The 21,682-nt window shown below is 41.9% G+C and overlaps 1 protein-coding gene across 8 annotated transcripts in view; it reads left to right on the forward strand.

Moving 5' to 3' along the window:
* The window catches only part of LOC105467667 (cation channel sperm associated auxiliary subunit beta), a 191,387-nt gene that overhangs the window by 88,392 nt on the left and 81,313 nt on the right, over window positions 1-21,682 (forward strand). For all 8 annotated transcript variants that reach the window (XR_011625621.1, XM_071099705.1, XM_071099702.1 and 5 more), the window contains 3 exons: window positions 8,326-8,372; window positions 9,513-9,662; window positions 12,230-12,388. Coding sequence is in view for 7 of the 8 variants with exons in the window: in XM_071099705.1 (XP_070955806.1) it covers window positions 8,326-8,372; window positions 9,513-9,662; window positions 12,230-12,388 (356 nt within the window). In the remaining variant the exon portion in view is untranslated. The remainder of the gene's footprint in view (window positions 1-8,325; window positions 8,373-9,512; window positions 9,663-12,229; window positions 12,389-21,682) is intronic.

A 21,682-nucleotide genomic window follows, 5' to 3' on the forward strand; every position in this document is an offset into this window, starting at 1 on the left:
TAGAAGTTACTCCAAGTACTTAGGTTGGTGGCTTGCATGCACCATGGCAAGCCTGCAGTGGAAGAAAGGGCAATTCCCCACAGACCCAGCAGTCTGTTCTATTCTGGAGGGAAGCTACCATTTGTGCCCATTCAGCAAAAAGGTTAGTTTCAGCAGAGATAAATAATGTACTCATGACTACAAAACTTGTTAAGAAGTTCATGTTAAGAAAAAGGTAGTACTTATCTGTGTGATTTTTTTCCTTTAATACAGTTTTAGGTCTTTTCTTGGCACACATGAACAGGCAGGCTGGTTGTCTGAAGTATCAGGTTGAGGATGAGCCTTCACCTGAGTGTGATATATCCAGGGTTTAATTCCAGCCAATTTGACAGGTGAATGCATGGTCAGCAGTGCATCATAAGGCCCATCCATTTTTGGGTAGCTGCCAGTCAGGTCCTTGTTTTTTCCCAAGACTTTTTAGCAGTACCTTAACTCTTGGTGGAAAGGGTGAAGGGGCTCGCCCCTAGGGTATGAGGACCTGGAAGCAGCAAACTGATGCATGGTTAGTAGTGTCTGCCCTAACTGGTGTATGTATTGTTTAATTCTTAATTTATTTATTAGGTCTAAAGGTGGGACTCCCAGGGAGGGTCTCCCATAAACAATCTCAAAAGGGCTCAACCTGCTCCCACTTTGGGGTGTTACCTTGACTCAGAGTAAGGCAATGGGAGAAATTAATCCCAAGTCAAATTACTTTCTTGACATATTTTGGCAATGCAATTTTTTTAGAGTGTGGTTCATCTCTTTAGTTTCTCCTGTCATTGTGGTCTCCAAGATGACAATCTACAAGTTGTAGGAAGGAGTGAGTCACAATTTGCCCTGACATTCCTGCAACCATCACATTCTTTTTTGAATCAGAGGATAGGCAGATGTTAACTATAGAATATATAGCCCGCCATATCAATAAGAAAGTAAGTTTGTTCTCCATTGTCCATCATACTCAGGGGTCCTGTGGGGACATGATGAAAGATTGGCTAAATGTATGAATTGAACAAGTTATAGGAGGACCTATGAATATTTATGAAAGTGGTCCTGACACATGCATATTGAATGAACATGCATGTAACATATGACTCCATTTACCTTGGGGGGAAACTTAATCCTTGTCTGGTATGATCTTAGGTCCTGTTTATCATTTGATAGCTTATTGCCATAAAGACCTGTTCTGTCAGTCTTATGATAATTAATAGTGATCAATTGTAGTGTCTAAATCATAAAACAGAGGGAATATAATGAGGCATGCCTGACTTTCCATCCCATCATGGCTGGGAATTAAGTTTTTAAGGGTTTTTCTTGGGGTTCCTTTCGCCAAGGGGGAGGATTTGTTTATTGGTAGGGGACTCAGTATTTTATTTTTTGGTTTATATTTCCTCTTTTTTGGTAAAGATATGCCAGAGGCAGTATCAATGGCCAAGTTTTACTTTGTCCCATACTAATGCTGGGGTGGTGTGACTACCTGTCCCAGGTCCATCATGCCCTCCAGTGGGACACCTATAGCCAAGGAACTTAGAGTCAAAAGACTTATAGCCAATTAAACATTTCAGGCCAGATTATAATGGAGGTGGGCAGGCACTCATTAACCCTTAAAATTCCTTGTAAGCAGCATAAGAGCTAAAATCCAAAAGCCAAAAACAAAGTTATAAAATTGACTTATGTATATATTTTATGCATTGGGCTACTATAATCTTAGCTTGTAGCAATTAGTTATACAAAACACAAGCATTTTGTTTAGCTGTTTAGGCATCTGTGTGCCTGTCCTTGATTTGGAAGTTCTGAACTAAGTTTATGCCTCAAAACCAGCCCTTATAATATCACATGACCACCTCTTCTGCAATAGTCCCTGGGCCTGGAAGGACTGGATAGTTTCAATTTTGGAGGTAAAGTAAAACATAATTAGCAACATTTCAAACAAAATGGTTATAAGCCTTGCCTCATTCTGAGAATGACAGGAAAGGAAGCTCACAGGTAGCTAAACATTTAAATTATTTAGAATTAAGGCACAGAATAAATTATATTAATTCAGATGGGGCAAAATTAGTAAATGAATCTTAATGTTTTTTAATACAGGCTTGTCTTGTGTCCTATTAAGGCAGTATACGTTGATTGTCACCTTTGTCTGGGTCTAAAGATGAGGCTTTGGTTGACTTGAGATTGGTATCAGATACTGGCAGAGGCAGCATCTTCTTTAGATGAGATATGTCCATCTAGTAGTTAAAGCCCTGTAACTTAACAGCACATGGATTCGTTAATAGCACCTGTTAAGGACCTTTTCAAGAAGCTGGAGATGGTGATACTGGAGTCTATGACCTGACTGGAAGCCATAAAAAGATTTACATACTTGCATTGATTAATTTTTATAGCTTTGATGAGCCCAAGAAATAAGTCAGAGACTTAATTTAGGATTTGATTTTGAGGACGTTTGTGAAAGATGCTAAAAGGCTCAAAACATTTGGTCAAAATAGAAGAATAGGTCATTGTAAAATAATAGTTATTCATTTAATCAAAGTGATAATCAAAAGACTTTAAGGGCAATGTAGAAGGTTATGTGGCTGTAAAAACCTTAACCCTTTTAAATCTCAGGTTTTTTAAGCTTTCAAAAATCTAATAAAGACAACATAGAAATTATCTTGATAAGATGTAAAATCTTACATCTGACATAGGCCATCTATGGATATGGCTTATGACACAGGCCATCTATAGCATGCTTAGACTTTGTATCTTGTCCTATATTACCTCTTTCCTAAACAACCATTTTACTTTAGGACAGAAATTTACCATATAAGATATTTTCTCATACAAAAAGTATTTTAATAAGAACACAACTTACAGAATTATATATTAACTAGTATTTTTATTTTTAATAACTTTAAACTTTAGTGAAAGCTTAGGAAGCAAGAAATCCTGAACTGTTTATCAGATGTTAACATTTTATAGATGAAATAATTCTACAAGTTTCATAAACATGTTTTCCCACATCATAACCCTTTTTTAGTTGGAAATGACCCAGACATCAAAATGAGCATCCAAAATAATTTTAAGATTTTAAATTTCATAAAAAGTTTACCTGCAAGCATTTACCCCATTTACATGTATTTGATTTTTTCATTTTTAATCATTAATCTAGATTACTTTTGAAAACTGAGATATTAGCACTAGTCATTATTTAAAGTTATTTTCCTGTTAACCATTTTTAAAGCTCATAAACATCAGGGGTTCACCTAAGAACCTTAAAGTTAAACACATGGGCATTTTGCTGACAACTTAGAAGATTTGGCTGTTTTCATTGAACCACCAATATTAAATTAGTCTTATGTATCAAAAAAATCATACAAACAAAGATCATTCTGCTTTTGGCTGGGTTTATAGCCTTATAACTTTTATGCCAAATCCAGACAGCTTAATATATCTAGCAGAGGCAAATACAAAACATATCTAATCAGTAAACTCAGACAAAAATGTATACTGACACTTCTGAAGACATTTCTATGTTAATTTTATTAATCATATTTAAAACCAGTTTTATTTATCAAAGATTCATGTGAATTTGAAGAGCTTTTGGATTTCATTTATGAGTACTCATTTACTTATAAGCCAGCTTGGTAGTGTGCCAGATATGACACATCACATAATACATCAACATCACATAAACATATCTAAACATGTATATGCACACACAAATATCCAATAGCTTTTACCTTCAAATTCTAGCCATAAGATAGCAATATAATCTCATCATTTTATAAAAGATAGCTGGATCTGAATTATTTTTGTGACAAAATTGGAATCTGTTCACATGGCTGAACTTTGTTTGCCTTAGTAGGTAATCCAAGAAAAGCGATGGACCAAAATTTGGGTAAAGCAGTCTCTATGGCAGTTCAGTTTTGTTTTTTATTTTTATTTCTATTTTACTTTAAGTTTCTTTTTTTTTTTTTTTTTTTGAGACGGAGTCTTGCTCTGTCACCCAGACTGGAGTGCAGTGGCCGGATCTCAGCTCACTGCAAGCTCCTCCTCTCGGGTTCACGCCATTCTCCTGCCTCAGCCTCCCGAGTAGCTGGGACTACAGGCACCCGCCACTTCACCCGGCTAGTTTTTTGTATTTTTTAGTAGAGACGGGGTTTCACCGTATTAGCCAGGATGGTCTCGATCTCCTGACCTCATGATCCGCCCGTCTCGGCCTCCCAAAGTGCTGGGATTACAGGCTTGAGCCACCGCGCCCGGCCTACTTTAAGTTTCAGGATACAAATGCAGAACGTGTAGGCTTGTTACATAGATATATATGTGCCATGGTGGTTTGCTGCATCTATCAACTGTCATCTAAGTCTTAAGCCCCACATGCATCAGCTATTTGTCCTAATGCTCTCTCTTCCCTTGCCCCCCACCCACCAACTGGCTCTGTTGTGTGTTGTTCCTTTCCCTGTGTCCATGTGTTCTCATTGTTCAGCTCCCACTTACAAGTAAGAACATGTGGTGTTTGGTTTTCTTCTGTTCCTGTGCTAGTTTGCTGAGGATTATGGCTTCCAGCTTCATCCATGTCCCTGCAAAGGACATGATCTCATTCATTTTTAGGGCTGCATAGTATTCCATGGTGTACATGTACCCATTTTCTTTATCCCATCTATCATTGATGGGTATTTGGCTTGGTTGCATGTCTTTGCTATTGTAACTAGTGCTGCAATAAAGTAGCAAGTAGATAAGGGCCCAAATGTGCATGTGTCTTTATAGTAGAATGATTTATTTTCATTTGAGTATATACCCAGTAATGGGATTGCTGGGTCAAATGGCATTTCTGGTTCTAGATCCTTGAGGAATTGCCACACTGTCTCCACAATGGCTGAACTAATTTACATTCCCACCAACGGTATAAAAGCGTTCCTATTTCTCCACAGCCTTGCCAGCATCTATTGTTTCTTGGCTTTTTAATAATCGCCATTCTGACTGGTGTAAGATGGTATTTCATTGTGATTTTGATTTGCATTTCTTTAACAATTAGTGATGTTGCACTCTTTTTTCATATGTTTGTTGGCTGTGTAAATGTCTTATTTTGAGAAGTGTCTGTTCATATCCTTTGCCCACTTTTTGATGGGGTTGTTTGTTTTTTTTCTTGCAAATTTGTTTAAGTTCCTTGTAGATTCTGGATATTAGCCCTTTGTCAGATGGGTAGATTACAAAAATATTCTTCCGTTCTGTAGGTTGCCTGTTCACTCTAATGATAGTTTCTTTTGCTGTGCAGAAGCTCTTTAGTGTAATTAGCTCCTGTTTGTCAATTTTGGCTTTTGTTACAATTGATTTTGGTGTTTTCATCAAGAAGTCTTTGCCCATGCCTATGTCCTGAATGGTATTGCCTAGGTTTTCTTCTAGGATTTTTATGGCTTTGGGTTTTACATTTAAGCCTTTAATCCATCTTGAGTTAATTTTTCTATAAGATGTGGGGAAGGGGTTCAGTTTCAGTTTTCTGCATATGGCTAGCCAGTTTTCCCAGCACCATTTATTAAATAGGGAATTCTTTTCCCCATTGCTTGTTTTTCTCAGGTTTTTCAAACATGAGATGGTTGTAGATGTGTGATGTTATTTCTGAGATCTTTGTTATGTTCCATTGGTCTAGATGTCTGTTTTGGTACAAGTACTATGCTATATTGATTACTGTAGACTTGAAGTATAGTTTGAAGTCAGGTAGCATGATGCCTCCAGCTTTGTTCTTTTTGCTTAGGATTGTCTTGGCTATACGGGCTCTTTTTTGGTTCCATACCATTGACATTCCTTACAGAATTAGAAGAAACTACTTTAAATTTCATGTGGCAGTTCAGTTTTTAAAAGTCTCTTTTGTCCTGTTTTTCTTCCATTCCAAATGAGTTTCCAATGTTTACATTTCAGTTAGAACATAAATAATGAGTCCTATCTTAGCACCACATCTTAGTAAAAGCAGATTCAAAGCATATTCAAGGCAGGCAGGAAAAAAAGAGAAGGTAGCTTTAGAACTCTGATTAACTTTACAGTTGCAAATTAACCATGTGAGCTCTGACTTTTTTTTTTTTTTTTTTTTTTTTTTTTTTTTGCTATAATTTGCCCATCAGTTTAAAATGTGCACAGAAATGGACCATAATATGTAACCAGCTGGAGTCCCAAAATCAGGGGCCTCTAGTGAGCAGAGGAGCAGCCTCTATTGGTGCCTTGCTTTTGCCTCTATCAATAATTCCCTGCAACTAGATTGCCAGGAATTGGGCGAATTCTCCTTACTTTACACAACCGGTGTTGATGGTACCATTCATTATCCCAATAGGCATGCCTGTGTAAAATTTGCCACACAGTTAGGAGAGCCAAATGTGTCAAAGAATTAATTTCCCCAACAGGCTAATGACTGGCAATGACCAGTATAGCCTTTTTTTTTTTTTAGCATATCCACCTTAATCTAAGTCCAGGTCCTGCTGCAATCCCAGTAAGCCGTAATGGAAGGGCAACAAATGAGATGGCAAAACAAGTGGACAGAAAGGGTAAAGGGCAAAAGAATTGGAGTTGGGACTGTTTCAACGTTTATCCCAGGTATTTCCGACAAATAGCATTGAAAACCATAAGTGGGATACAGGCCCATTTAGATAACCTACAGAAGAATTCATATGCTTCTTTCCCCCGTAAGATTTGGCACAGCTCTGAGAAGTACTTTGGGGTCCAATACAGAGCAACTCAGCCAAGAGCCAGGGTGACAGAAATTGTTCTACTTCAGGGTTGGATCCCTAGATTGAGTGGGGGGGCTTATACACGCTACCTTAAAGGGTAGAGAAAGAAGGAAAGAAAGTTGCAAGTAGATAAGGGCCCAAATGTAGATCACATACATACACAGTTACAGATTCAGATGGTACACTCCCAGGCTGATTCCCCGTCAAGGGGACTGGATAAAAGTCCTGAAACCTTGTCTCAACTTCAGATGGCCCCATGAGCAGCTAGGTCAAAACAGAACAAAGCTCAAGTGATGCCACAGATAAAGATGGTGTTCCTGCCCAGACAATGTCACAAGCAGCTATGTCCAAATGGAGCAGAGCTCAAGTGTTACCACAGAAGAGACAGAGGAGAACTGGGTACATTCCAGTTGACTTATCCAGTTCTGAAGTCCGTCAACTTCTTCACATGTCACTTACCCTACACCAGCAAAGTGTAGTAGGCAGCTAACACCATGACAGGGAGAGAAGGAAGATTGCCTGAGACAAAAGTATCTCAGCAGCTGCCAGGAAAATGCCCAGAGCCCCAGCTGCAGGGTCAGCTTGCCAGCAGCAGCTAGTATTCATGAGCAACTCTTTTCCCATCCGGTAGCATGAAGAGGAAAGCCCTGGCACACTGCTGCAGCCAATTCCCCCACTCGCTGCAAACTAGGTTGACAGACTAGACCACTCAAAATGCAGACTCCCTAAAGGGACTACCAAATTTGTAATGAATGCAAGCTTGGCTGCTTGCCACATATAAAGCCAAATGAACAAGGACGAGATGCAGTGAAAGGAAAGTCACTTTTATTCCAAAAGCCAGCAGTTGGGAGAGCCAGGCTCATGCCTTTAAAAGACCATTCCAAACTTTAGGCTGGGGAGAGGAGTTTAGAAGGGGGAACTTGGGGTGGAAGGCATGCAGGAATGATGCTGGGTACAAGGTCTGTGTGTTTTGTCCCAGTGGCTGTCTTGAATCATGGTCCACTTGGAGCATAGGCTGGTGTCATCTTCATGATGGCCAGGTTGTAGACTAACCTCCTTGAGGTAATCTCTGGAATTTTACAACTGACTCTCCATGTCTGATTTGTTTCAAAATTAGCCCCTGGAACTTCTAAGCAAGCACATAATTAGATAAGTCAGCAGTGCAAGGGAGTGTCAGATGGGAAGGGAGGGAAACAAAGTTCCAAAGTATGTTTTAAAGGCAAAAATCAAGAAAGGAATAAAAAAAGTTTTAAAATGCATTTTGAATCTAAGCTACTCAGTTACAACTAGATTTAATAAAATGACATAAAATAAAACTAGACCAAAATATGAAGGTAAGTTTGCTTTATATAAGTTAATGACCTAAAACAAAAAAAAAATTCTAACTTAAATCTGAGACAATAGGTACACTTGCAATAGGGATAAGAAAATTAGATTCAAGTATACATTACTTGATGATACATAACTTTTATTATTATTATTATTATTTTCATTTACCATAAAGTTTACTTGCAAAAATAACTTCTACAATTTTCATGATGACTATTAAGACTAACCCTTCCAGTTTTAGAAATACAGATGTGCTTATAATTCCTGTACCCTTGTATTTATTTTATAGTTGATTATGTTACAGTCACCTTTGAGAGAAACAGAACCCTAAGTGAGGTATGATATCGAATATTTTATAAGTTAAGAAATTTTGTTATACATGACTTCATGGATTGTGATTAATCTAAAAAATCCTACAGACTGAAAGGCTTCACAATCACTCTTTGCTCCCAGGGGTGTTTCTACTTGGGTTTAGTAGTACTTACCTAATTATGTTAATCAGGACCTAAGCAATGATTTTAGAAAAACAATTTGTACCAGAAAGAGATGCATTGCAATGTTTTCTGGGCTCATATCCCTCAGAAGAGAGGCACAGACATGAAGGATTTTTTTTTTTTTGAGACAGAGTCTCACTCTGTCTGCAACCTCTGTCTCCCAGGTTCAAGCAATTCTCCTGCCTCAGCATCCCAAGTAGCTGGGACTACAGGCGCACTCCACCACATCCAGCTAATTTTTGTATTTTTAGTAGAGACGGGGTTTCACCATGTTGGCCAGGATGGTCTTGATCTCTTGACCTCATGATCCACCCCTCTTGGCCTCCCAAAGTGCTGGGGTTACAGGCGTAAGCCACCAAACCCAGTCACATTAAGGATTTAAAAAAAAAAAAACAATTGTGATCAGTCAGAGCAACACAATGGTTATTAATTTATTTTCCTACTGTTACTAAAACACCAGGGATTCAGTCTAGGTCCTGCTGCTTGCTGTATAGACTGCCAATCACTGAGTCAACAAGTATTGCCAGGGAAGAAGGCTTTAATCGGGTGCTGCAGCCAAGGAGAATGGGAGATAAAAATCTCAAGCCTGTCTCTCTGAGTAAAATTGGGGTATTTACACAGAAAGGAAGGTAGGAAAACAGGAATTAGAGATGGGTAAGGAAGCAATCATGATGGATGAGGAGTCTGACTTCTCATTATCTGGATGTGGTGATCTGTTGAGTTTCAGTTCCTTGCCTAAGGGTCAAGTTTCTTGCCTGAGGGTCAATTTCCTAAAGAAGGAATTCAGATGAGACAAATGTAGGTTTTAAGACCAGGAGTTTAAAGACCAGTGGGTTTTAAGACCAAGGAGGGAGGGTTAATTTCTGTTTGTTAAAAAAAACTGTAAACATTAGTTCTATGAACAATTGGGCTAGTTTCACTAAGAGAATTAGAACTTATGTTTCAAAAACAGCATTAATTTTTCCCTTCTTTTTTTTTATAGTCAAGCTCTTGTTTTTATAGTCAGGAACCACTTCTTGAATGGGTACCCTGCTTACCTTACGTTTTTAAAGGAATGAAAAGTATTCCAAGAGTGCTAACATTTCTTGTTGACCAAGAGCATGGTACGGGAGTTTTCCTCTTCCATAACAAGGTAGGCCTTATATCCCAGAGGGAATTTATCTTGACATGACAACAATAAAAATTTACCTTAGCGAAAGTTATTTTCAAGTTCTTGTTATGTCTGGCAATAGAACCTAATAAAATTGGCTACAGCAAAATTATTTAAGATCAATAATATAGCTTGACACTTTAGAGATGTCTTGCCTGATTGCCATTCATTTTGATGAAAATGGAAAACATGATGCTGTGTGCATAGTGATTCTCCCTTGCTAATTCTCTAAAGAATATAAGCTGGGATTTTTCTATATAAATTTAAGATTCCATAAAATGCTTAATTAAACAGAAAAAAAAATGGAATTAATTGCCACAGATCTATATTTTTTTCTTCCAAACGTCCTTAACCTTACCTGTGAATTAGAATTCTTCTTGGAGCCATTAAAAAACACATAAACTGACAGTTGTGATGGTTCATGCCTGTAATCCCAGCAATTCGGGAGGCTGAGGCAGGAGGCTTGAGGCCAGGACTTCAAGACCACAGTGAGGCACTACTGCACTCTAGCACTCCAGGCGAGGTGACAGAGCAAAACCCAGTCTGAGAAAACAAACAAACAAACAAATAAAACCATAAGTTCAGCCCCTATCATCAAGATTGTAGGGAAGGAAAAAACTCTTTCCTCCACCTTCTTATGTTCAATGACTGGAGCCTTGCAAATTAAACCGGAAAAAAAAAAAAGATTAATAGGAGAAAACAGTTTATTTATATGTGCAGTGTGCACACATGGGAAACTCAGTGATGAGGTTAAAATTTGGAGGTTAGGTACCGTCTTAATAGGTGAAGGGGAGAGGGAGAAAATCATTTATGGAAACACAAATTGCTTTTTAAAAAAAAAAAAAAGATAAATGGGTTTTCAGGACAGCAAACAGGAGATACGATTTTTTATTTGTTTGTTTGTTCTTTGGGGCTTTTTTGAGATGGTGTCTCACTCTGCTGCCCAGGCTGGAGTTCAGTGGTGCAATCTCAGCTCACTGCAACCTCAGCTCACTACAACCTCTGCCTCCCAGGCTCAAGCAATTCTCCTACCATAGCCTTCCAAGTAGCTGGGATTACAGGTGCCCGCCACCTCACCTGGTCAATTTTTGTATTTTTTAGTAGAGATGGGGTTTTGTCATGTTGGCCAGGCTAGTCTTGAACTCCTGACCTCAGGTGATCCACCCACGTTGGCCTTCCAAAGTGCTGGAATTGCAAGCATGAGCCACAGCACCTGGCCAGGAGATATGAATGATTTCGATAATGTTTGAAAATCTAGGTATGAGTGGTCTTTCCTTCTCCTTCAGGGCTATAAAACTCCTCTGGAGAAGGGATTTGGGACAGGTTTTATTTGCATTCTTCCTTCTGGGAGTAGATCTGCCCCAAAGAGGAATTTCTGTCAGCCTCATTTCCTAGCAGTTCCTGCTTTTAGTCAGACACCAGAGGCTCCAAAGTTTTTTCTCTGCATCTGTTGAATCTCAACAGTCTTCAGCTTAAAATTATCTTTATATAAAAGTGGCATTTTTTTGTTTTGAGACAGAGTCCCTGTCACCCAGGCTGGAGTGCAGTGGAGCAATCTTGGCTCACTACAACCTCTGCCTCCCAGGTTCAAGAGATTCTCCCACCTCAGCGTCCCAAGTAACAGAAATTACAGGTGTGTGCCACCACGCCGGCTAATTTTTGTATTTTTAGTAGAGACAGGTTTTTGCCATTTTGTCCAGGCTGACCTCGAACTCCTGGCCTCAAGTGATCCACTCAGCTCGGCCTCCCAAAGTGCTGGGATTATAGGCGTAAGCCACTGTGCCTGGCCAAAAGTAGCATATTTTGAGGTTTCATATCTCTTTTTTTTCTTTTGAGACGGTCTCACTCTGTCACTCAGGCTGGAGTACAGTGGTGTGATCATAGCTCACCGTAGACTCTAACTCCTGGCTCAAGCGATCCTCTGCCTTGGCCTGATTAGTAGCTGGGACTACAGGTGCATGCCACCGTGCCTGGCTAATTTTTAATTTTTTTTATGCAGTTGGGTCTCACTTTGTTGACCAGGCTGTTCTCAAATTCCTAGGCTCAAGCAATCCTCTCGCGTAGGCCTCCCAAAGCGCTGAGATTACAAACCACTTTTATATAAAGATAATTTTAAGCTGAAGACTGTGCCTAACCTGAGCTGTCATATTCTGATCCCCTTTAAAATCATGGTTGAATAGAACTGGGGTGTGGCTTAGGCATCCATACTATTGGCATGATAGTCATAAGCATGGGCTTTGGAGTCTGTCTGCCAAGTTCAGCAGTGATTCTATAATAAACCTCTCTTTGCTGTTAATTATAGAACTTTCAACAAATTATTTAATCTCCTAAACTTCATTTTCAACAACTATAAAATGGGTGTGTGGCAGGGGCCAGAGTAGTGGAGTAAAGAGGTAACAATTACTGTTAATCCTTCTAGTTCTATGTTGTGTTAGTGAGTGTATCTCTCTCTTAATAAAAATGCAAGTAACAGGAAATTCTAAAAATTGTAACACAGACTAATAATAATGGCAAAATTCTCATGACTTACTCATTCTTTGTTTACCTAGGTTAAGAAAACTGCCGTTGTCTCTGTGAGCATCCTGAGAAATAATGAACCAAGTGCACAAGCAAAATTTCCAATTTTTCGGTTTCCTCCATCATTCTCTTCTCCCGTTGGAATGGTATTTCATCCCCGAAGCCACTTTTTATATGTTTATGGCAATCAGGTGCGTACACGTGAAACTTCAGTCTGTGTTAGAGTTAAATCACCCACCTACTGGATGCTGCATGGTTGTACATTAAGAACAGAGCTTCTCTGATGACCTAGAGATGGCAGTGGGAGGGAAGACAATATTTATTGACTATTTATTGTATACTAACCTTGGTGTCTATTATCAGTTTTTACCTTTCAGGTAGTTCATTGGCTGATGAAAATGAGCCATGGGTACATCAGAGTTACCTTGAATGTTGCCAATTACTATACATGTCTTTCCAGCTCTGAATTACTTAGATTTTGCCACTAACCTCATCAAAAGTGTATTTCTAACTAGTGTTTCCAGCATTTAATGTTTGCCTTTTTCTGTTTGATTTTGTCTGAGCTTGACTTTCTGGCTTTGTTCTTTAAGTTCCTTCTGGTAGCTTTTTCCACCCTCTGGCTGCTCCTTCAGTCAGTTCTGTATCAGTACACTGAAAGCTTGGTAAAGGAGTAGTTATACCATCTATGGAGCATCTGACAGTTTAAAAAAGTAAGGGCCACAGATTATGAAACATTAAGCAAAACTTTGGAACTAAGAAAGTACTGCAATGACTTCCAAAGAAGGAACTAATTCAGTTTCTCAACTATCTATATTATGTGCAAAATTTAGAGATTTGTAAAGATGATACCCTGTTTCCAGGTCTTCTTAAAACTCTCTTCCATATTTTAGTTTTTCACACTAAATGGTTATGTATTAGTCCATTCTCACACTGCTATAAAGAACTGTCCGAGTATGGGTAATTTATAAAGAAAAGAGGTTTAATTGACTCACAGTTCTGCATGGCTGGGAAGGCCTCGGAAAACTTATAATCATTGTATCTGGAATTGGTTCCTTCCGGTGGGTGCTTGGTCTCGCTGACTTCAAGAATGAAGCCACAGACCCTTGTGGTGAGTGTCACAGCTCTTAAAGATGGTGTGTCCGGAGTTTGTCCCTTCAGATGTTCAGATGTGTCCAGAGTTCCTTCCAGTAGGTGCGTGGTCTTGCTGACTTCAGGAGTGAAGCCGCAGACCTTCACAGTGAGTGTTACAGCTCTTAAAGGTGGCATATCCAGAGTTGGTTGTTCCTCCCCTTGAGTTTCTGGTCTTGCTGACTTCAGGAATGAAGCCACAGACCCTCACAGTGTTACAGCTTGTAAAGACAGTGTGGACCCAAAGAATGAGCAGCAGCAAGATTTATTGTGAACAGCAAAAGAACAAAGCTTCCACAGCATGGAAGGGGACCCGAGTGGGTTGCCACTGCTGGCTCAGGTAGCCAGCTTTTATTCCCTTATTTGACCCCACCCATGTCCTGCTGATTGGTCCATTTTACAGAGTGCTGATTGGTCCATTTTACAGAGTGCTGATTGGTCCATTTTACAGAGTGCTGGTTGGTACGTTTACAATCCTTTAGTTAGACACAGAGTGCTGATTGGTGCATTTATAAACCTTTAGCTAGACACAGAGCACTGATTGGTACATTTTTACAGAGTGCTGATTGGTGCATTTACAAACCTTTAGCTAGACATAGAGCACTGATTGGTGTGTTTACAATCCTCTAGCTAGACAGAAAAGTTCTCCAAGTCCCCACTCAACCCAGGAAGTCCAGCTGGCTTCACCTCTCAATCCCCCCTCTAAACAGGACACCCCAACTGCTGTTGGGAATTGGCCAATGACAGCTCTAGCTACTTCCTGCTGGATAGAGGTGAAGAAGGGGCCCTGCAGTTGTAGTGTCCTCCAGAGGGGAATTCTTTACGCCAGTGAAAGGGCCAGTGGGTCAGTCCAGGGGTCCTTGGTAGAAGTTGTTAGTTGAGCTCATTTGGGGTTCCATTTGTAAGACCATCTGTAGCTTGATGGCCTCAATCCTAGAGGAAACAAATTTGACAAGGAGGTTAAAAATACAGGGCCCAAAGGCAAGTAACAGCAAAATGGCTGTCACAGGACCTAGAAAGGGGAGAAGTCATGTTGCCCAGCTCCAGAGGTTGGTATAAGAGTTTGAAAGGCGTTGTCTGGCTGGGCGCGGTGGCTCAAGCCTGTAATCCCAGCACTTTGGGAGGCCGAGGCGGGTGGATCACGAGGTCAGGAGATCGAGACTATCCTGGCTAACATGGTGAAACCCCGTCTCTACTAAAAATACAAAAAACTAGCCGGGCGTGGTGGCGGGCGCCTGTAGTCTCAGCTACTCGGGAGGCTGAGGCGGGAGAATGGCGTGAACCCGGGAGGCGGAGCTTGCAGTGAGCCAAGATCACGCCACTGCACTCCAGCCTGGGAGACACAGCGAGACTCCGTCTCAAAAAAAAAAAAAAAAAAATGAAAGGCGTTGTCTGATTTCAGAAGCTTTTCCTGTAAACACCAGGCAGCATCTCTTACTATCCCTGACTGGCTAGTCTAAAAACAACACTCTTTCCCTGAGAAGGTGCAGAGTCCTCCTTTCTCAGCAGTGAGGGGGTCTAGGCCTTGGCGGTTTTGGAGAGTCACTGCTGCCAAAGAGTCTATTTGGGATTGTAGAGTAAAGATAGATTTTGTTATTTCTTGCAGACTGTCTGAGAGGAAGATATAGATTGAAGTTCCACATAAGAAGAATATGCCTTGGCTGGGTAGACAGAAATTTACCCTGGCTTTTAAAGGAATAGGGTACACTGTTTTTTCTTGACTACTTCTATCTCTCTCTTTCCTTCTGTCTTTGACTTTGTTTCTCTCTTTCTCTTTCTTTCTCTCTGAATTTCTGTCTCTTTATCTCTTTCCTTTCTGCTGGTCTTTCCCTGCCTCTGCCAGACACTTATGCTGCTGTTCTCCTCTCTCCTTTCCCTTTTTGATGGCTTCAGCAGTGTAAGACTGCCACCTCCTTGGGTTTTTGCACTGCATGCAGTAACTCCATAATTTCCTTGTGGTATTTAACGGGCATTCCCCCAGAGGTTAGGAGCTCCCTTTCTTTCCTTATTGCAGCATGGGCATGTAGGATTAGATAAGCATACTTGCTATCTGTATACACATTTAGTCTTTTTCCCTTTCCCAGTTCTAAGGCTTGGGTAAGTGCCACTAGTTCTGCTAACTGGGCACTGGTCCCTGGGGGAAGAGGCTTACTTTCAAGTATGGTTACATCACTAACTATGGCATAATCTGCCCTTCTTATCCCATTCTCCACAAATGAACTTCCATCAGTATATAGGTTAAGGTCAGGATTAGCTAAGGGGACTTCTAAAAGATCATCTTGGGCGGCATAAGTCTGGACTCTAATTTGTTGACAGTCATGCTCGATTGGTTCCCCATCCTCTGGGAGAAAAGTGGCAGAGTTGAGGGCCACGCACATACATATTTGAAGCACCAGTCCCTCAAGGAGTAGCACCTGGTATCTAAGTAGGCAGCTGTCTGATAGCCATAAACTTCCTTTGGCACCTAGAATGCCATTTACATCATGAGTAGTCCAGACAGTGAGATCCTTTCTTTGTATTATTTTGATAGCCTCTGACACTAAGATGGCCACTGCTGCAACTACCCATAAACAGTGAGGCCAGCCTTTTGCTACTACATCAATGTCCTTACTTAGGTATGCCACTGGTTGTGGGGTTGTCCCACGAGTCTGAGTAAGGACTCCAAGAACTATCCCTGCTCTCTCTGTGATGTATAAAGAGAAGTTTTGTCCTGTGGGAAGGCTTAAAGCTGGAGCTTGTACTAGGGCCTGCTTTAAGGTTTTGAAGGCTGTTTCTGCCTCTGGTTCCCATTCTACTAGATAAATATTTGCCCTCTGGGTCTCCTTGATTAGAGTATAGAGGGGCCTGGCTATCTTGCTGTATCTGGGGGTCCATAGTTGGCAAAAGCTGGTGATTCCAAGGAACCCCCGCAGCTGTTTTAGTGTCTTAGGGCAAGGATAAGCCAGTATTGGCTATATTCGTTCCTTACTGAGGACCCTGGTTCCTCTGGCTAAGATTAGGCCTAGATATTTGACCTGCTGTAGGCAAAGCTGGGCCTTCAACCTAGATGTCTTGTACCCTTGATTAGCTAGAAAGTTCAAGAAATCTAGAGTAGCCTGCTGGCATGAGGTTTCCGAACTGGTAGCCAAAAGTAAATCATCCACATACTGAAGGACCAGAGTGCCTGGACTTTAGAAATGGCCTAGATCTTGGGCCAGTGCCTGACCAAACAGATGAGGGTTATCCCTAAACCACTGGGGAAAGACCATCCACATAAGTTGGGATGTGTGGTCTGTGGGATCCTCAAAGGCAAAGAGAAACTGGGAGTCAGAGTGCAGGAGAATACAGAAGAAGGCATCCTTGAGGTCCAGAACAGTGAACCATTCTGCTTCCTCTGGTATTTGAGAGAGCAGGGTATAGGGGTTGGGTACAACTGGATATAGAGGAATTACTGCCTCATTAGATGAGTCTAAGATCTTGCACTAGTCTCCACTGACTGTTCAGTTTTTGTACTCTTAGAATTGGGGTGTTGCAGAGACTGCTGCATTTCCTTACTAAGCCTTCAGCTTTTAAATGTTTAACAATAGCCTGTAATCCTTTATGAGCTTCAGGCTTTAAGGGATATTGCCTTTGATAAGGAAAAGTGGTAGGATCTTTTAGCCTGATTTGGACTGGGCGGGCATTTTTTACCCTTCCAAATTGTTCTTCCAATGCCCAGACTTCAGGGTTGATTCCCTCCTCAAGTAGGGGACAACAAATGGGTAACTTGTTCCCCATATTCATGTAGATAATAGCTCCAGCTTTCGCTAATATATCCCTCCCTAATAAGGTGTGTGACTTTCAGGCATCACAAGAAAGCCATGTGAAGAGAGCAAAGTCTCCCAATTACAACTGAGGAGGTGGGAGAAATACCTGGTTACAGGCTGTCCCAGGATTCCTCAGATGGTAATGGACCTTGAGGACAGTCGTCTGGGACAGGAGATTAACACTGAAAAGGCCATGCCAGTGTCCAGGAGGAAGTCAATTTCTTGGCCCTCAATGGTTAAACATACCCGGGGCTCAGTGAGGGTGATGACATGAGCTGGCACTTGCCCTGGGCACCCTCAGTCCTGTTGTTGGATCATCTGGTTGGGGGCTTCTGGCCCAGAGAACCATTGCACTCTGGGGCAGTGCACTTTCCAGTGATTGCCTCGGCATAGCGGACATGGACGAGGGGGCAGCTTGTTTCTCATTGGACAATCTTTTTTAAAGTGTCATTGTAAACCACACTGATAACAAGCCCTGCTGGGTGATTCATGCTCCATTTTCTGTCTCCTCTGAACCACCAAGATTTGTTTGTCTGAGGACCATGACTAAGGCTGGGGCCTTTCTCTGATCTCGTTTTTGCTTTTGGGCCTGTTCCTCTTGGTCCCTGTTACAGAACACTGAGGTTGCCAGGTTTAATAATACCTCCAGATTTTGTTCAGGGGCCAGGGCTTCTTTTGGAGCTTTCTCCTGATATCTGCGGCTGATTGGATAATAAACTTATCTTTTAGCATCAGTTGACCTTCTAGTGAGTCGGCTGACATGGGAGCATATTTTCTTAAGGCCTCCCATAGCCACTCGAGGAAGGCAGAAGGATTTTCTTCCTTCCCTGAGTTATGGTGGACATCACTGAGTAATTTATGGGCTTTTCGCTAATTCTTCTTAGTCCTTCTAGAGCACAGGTCAACAGATGTTTACGACTCCAGTCCCCATGATCTGAGTCAAGGTCCCAGTAGGGATCCATACTGGGGATGGCTTGCTGACCAGCAGGGAATTCATCCCTTTCTTCGGCTGTCATTCTATCATTTACTTGACTAAGATACCAGATATCTCCAAACTCTCGGGCTGCTGCTAAATCCGCATTCTTTTCATTAAAGGCCAGATTTTGATCTAACAATAACATGACATCTCTCCAAGTGAGATAGAAAGTTTGCCCTAGACCCTGTAGGACATCTATGTACCTATCAAGATCATCCAAAAACTTCCCCAGGTCTGCCTTGATCTACTTTAAATCAGAGAGGGAGAAGGGGACATGTATCCAGGTTGGGCCAAATTCCCCTCCCTCTACAGCTTGAAGGGGACATAACCAATAGCCTGGGGGTTTTTGTGATCCCTTGGAGATTTCTTTGCTTGCTTCCTTCTGGGTTGGGGAGATTGGAGGAGGCCTATTGATAGGAAGGGGAGCTATAGGGAGGCTAGGATATGGGGGTAAGCTGAGAGGTCCTCCTGTGGGATGTAAATTGCAAACTTGGCATAATTGTGTATTCTCCTTCAATGAAAAGAAAACCTGGACATAAGGTATTTCACTCCATTTGCCTTCCCTCTTACAGGAAAGGTCAAGCCGCAGGATAGTATTGTAATTTATACTTCCCTCAGGTGGCCATTTTTCCCCATCAGAGAGAGAATATCAGGGCCAAGCCATCGTGCAGAAAAAAATGAGCCGCCTCTTTTTCAGGGTTTATGGGTCAAATTAGTCCCAATAGCTTAGAATGCATTTCAAGGGTGAGCCTGTTGATGCCTGAGTGTTTCCCATCTGAAAGACAAAACCATCTGTGGTTTTGGTTTGTTTGTGTCTCTCCCCGCCCAAGAACCCACAACAGTCCCTGGACCCTGCTTATCAGAGTAGTTGCACTCGCTGATGCAGCAGCAGAAACACCTCTTGCCCAAGAACCCACAATGGTGCCTAGACCCTGCTGATCAAAATAGTTGTGCTCACCAACACAGCAGCGGAAACACCTCTTGCTCAAGAACCTGCAACGGTCCCTGGATCCTGCTGATTGGAATAGTTGCACTCACTGACGCAGCAGCACAAACACTAGTTTTCCTCCTAGAACACAAGGAGGACCGAGGAAGGTTGGATTTAGTGGCCCTTACCAATGCATTCTCGAATACATGCACCCTTGCCTGTCCTCCTAGACCACAAAGAAGACCGAGAAAAATCGGATTTAATGGCCCTTACCGATGCATTCTTGAAAACCTGTTAGAGTCCTAAGCATTCTCCTGTTAGTAATGGGACTTTACCCATGTCCTATAAAGATGTTATGCCCCAAAATGAAGCAGAGGGCCATACCCTGAGGGAGGGAAGGGATCTCCAGAGTTGAAAGGGTGATGCCTTTTGTCCTCACTTATGTGAATAGGAAGGATACAATTTCTGAGGCTCCCCATATCCTAGCTTTGGGAATAGCTTTTATTAGGCCTGCTTGTCTGAGGAGGGATCCTAAAATTCCAGGTAGTGCCCCCTACAATGGGACTTTGGGCAAAAATTATGTGTTTCTGATTAGTGAGCCTGGATGTCTGAAGAAGGGAATAGAGTCCTAAAGTTTATACTAGAAATCATCCTTATAGGAGAAACTAGAAAAGCACCAGAGACAGGGAGTTGTTTTTAGAAGCGTGACTAGCCTTGGAGAAGAGAGGCGGGAGGAAGTTTGTCTGACAGGCATTAGGACCCAGGAGGCAAGGGTCAGGATAGATAGGATAGATGGGCGAGTCTTGCTTGGGCGACGTGACTTTGAGAGTTCCACTCATGGCTGCAGGGTCAACCAACTTGTTGTTGGGACCCCAAAGCTGAATGGCTTTCCTCTCTGTTGACCCTCACTCAGCTCAGCCCAGAAGTACAGGAAAAGCAGAAGCTGGTTCCTGGCAAACCAAGCTCCCAGCTCCAAAGAGTCGGGGGTTGTTAGAGAGCCCCTTCCCAGAAAGCCTGACACCCGTGTCTTTAATCCTGCAGTCATGCTAGTCACTTTTAACTGGCCAACAGATGCCCGGTATTTAGCCCCTGAATTCTGAGGAAAAACAGGACAGAATAGCAAGCAAAAGGGGTCCGATGGTACTCACCACTTGGTGATTGTCCCTTTGTGGTCACCAAAATGTGTCCAGAATTGGTTCCTTCTTGTGGGTTCTTGGTCTCGCTGACTTCAAGAATGAAGCCACGGACCCTTGCGGTGAGTGTTACAGCTCTTAAAGATGGTGTGTCCAGAGTATGTCCCTTCAGATGTTCAGATGTGTCCAGAGTTTCTTCCTTCCGGTGGATACATGGTCTCGCTGACTTCAAGAGTGAAGCCACAGACCTTCACAGTGAGTGTTACAGCTCTTAAAGGGGGTGTGTCCAGAGTTGTTTGTTCCTCCTGGTGGGTTCATGGTCTCACTGACTTCAGGAATGAAGCTGCAGACCCTCGCGGTGAGTGTTACAGCTCATAAAGGTAGTGGGGACCCAAAGAGTGAGCAGCAGCAAGATTTATTGTGAAGAGCGAAAAAACAAAACTTCCACAGCGTGGAAGGGGACCCAAGTGGGTTGCCACTGCTGGCTTGGGTGACCAGCTTTTATTTCCTTATTTAGTCCCGCCCACGTCCTGCTGATTGATCCATTTTATAGAGCACTGATTGGTCCATTTTACAGAGTGCTGATTGGTGCATTTACAATCCTTTAGCTAGACACAGTGTGCTGATTGGTGCATTTACAAACCTTTTGCTAGAAACAGAATACTGATTGGTGTGTTTACAATCCTCTAGCTAGACAGAAAAGTTCTCCAAGTCCCCACTCGACCCAGGAAGTCCAGCTGGCTTCACCTCTCATGACAGAAGGCACATCTTCACATGGCAACAGGAGAGAGAAGAGTGGCAGAGTGAAGAGGCAACAGCCTCTTATAAAACCATTAGATCTCATGAGAACTCACTCACTATCATGAGAACAGCATGGGGGAACTGCCCCCATGATCCAATCACCTCCACCTGGTTCCTTCCTCAACACCTGGGGATTATGGGGATTATAATTCAAGATGAGATCTGGGTAGGGACACAAAGCCTAACCACATCAGTTTTGGTTTTTTTGTTTGTTTTTTTGTTTGTTTGTTTTTGAGATGGAGTCTTGTTCTGTCACCCAGGCTGGAGTGCAGTGGCACCATTTCGGCTCACTGTGACCACCACCTCCTGGATTCAAGTGATTCTCCTGCCTCAGCCTCCCAAGTAGCTGGGATTACAGGCACCTGCCACCACACCTAGCTAATTTTTGTATTTTTAGTAAAGAGGGCGTTCCATGACCATGTTAGCCAGGCTGGTCTCGATCTCCTGACCTCAAGTGATCTGCCCACTTTGGCCTCCCTAAGTGCTGGGATTACAGGCATGAACCTCTGCACCCAGCCAATATCAGTTTAAAACCCCTAATTTCTTCTTTGACCCTTGAACGTTTGTTCCCCTTATAAGAGGAATACAATTTGCATTCGATCGTGTTCAGGTTTCTCCACATATATAACAGGTGATCATCTAAATAGACTTCTTGGGCACGAAGTTCCTCCAGTATCCATCTTGTGTTTTTTTTTTTCTGTATATTTCTCCAACTGTGTAGAATCCTATGACTT

This window comes from Macaca nemestrina, chromosome 7 (genome assembly GCF_043159975.1).
Source record: "Macaca nemestrina isolate mMacNem1 chromosome 7, mMacNem.hap1, whole genome shotgun sequence".
NCBI classification, from domain to species: domain Eukaryota; kingdom Metazoa; phylum Chordata; class Mammalia; order Primates; family Cercopithecidae; genus Macaca; species Macaca nemestrina.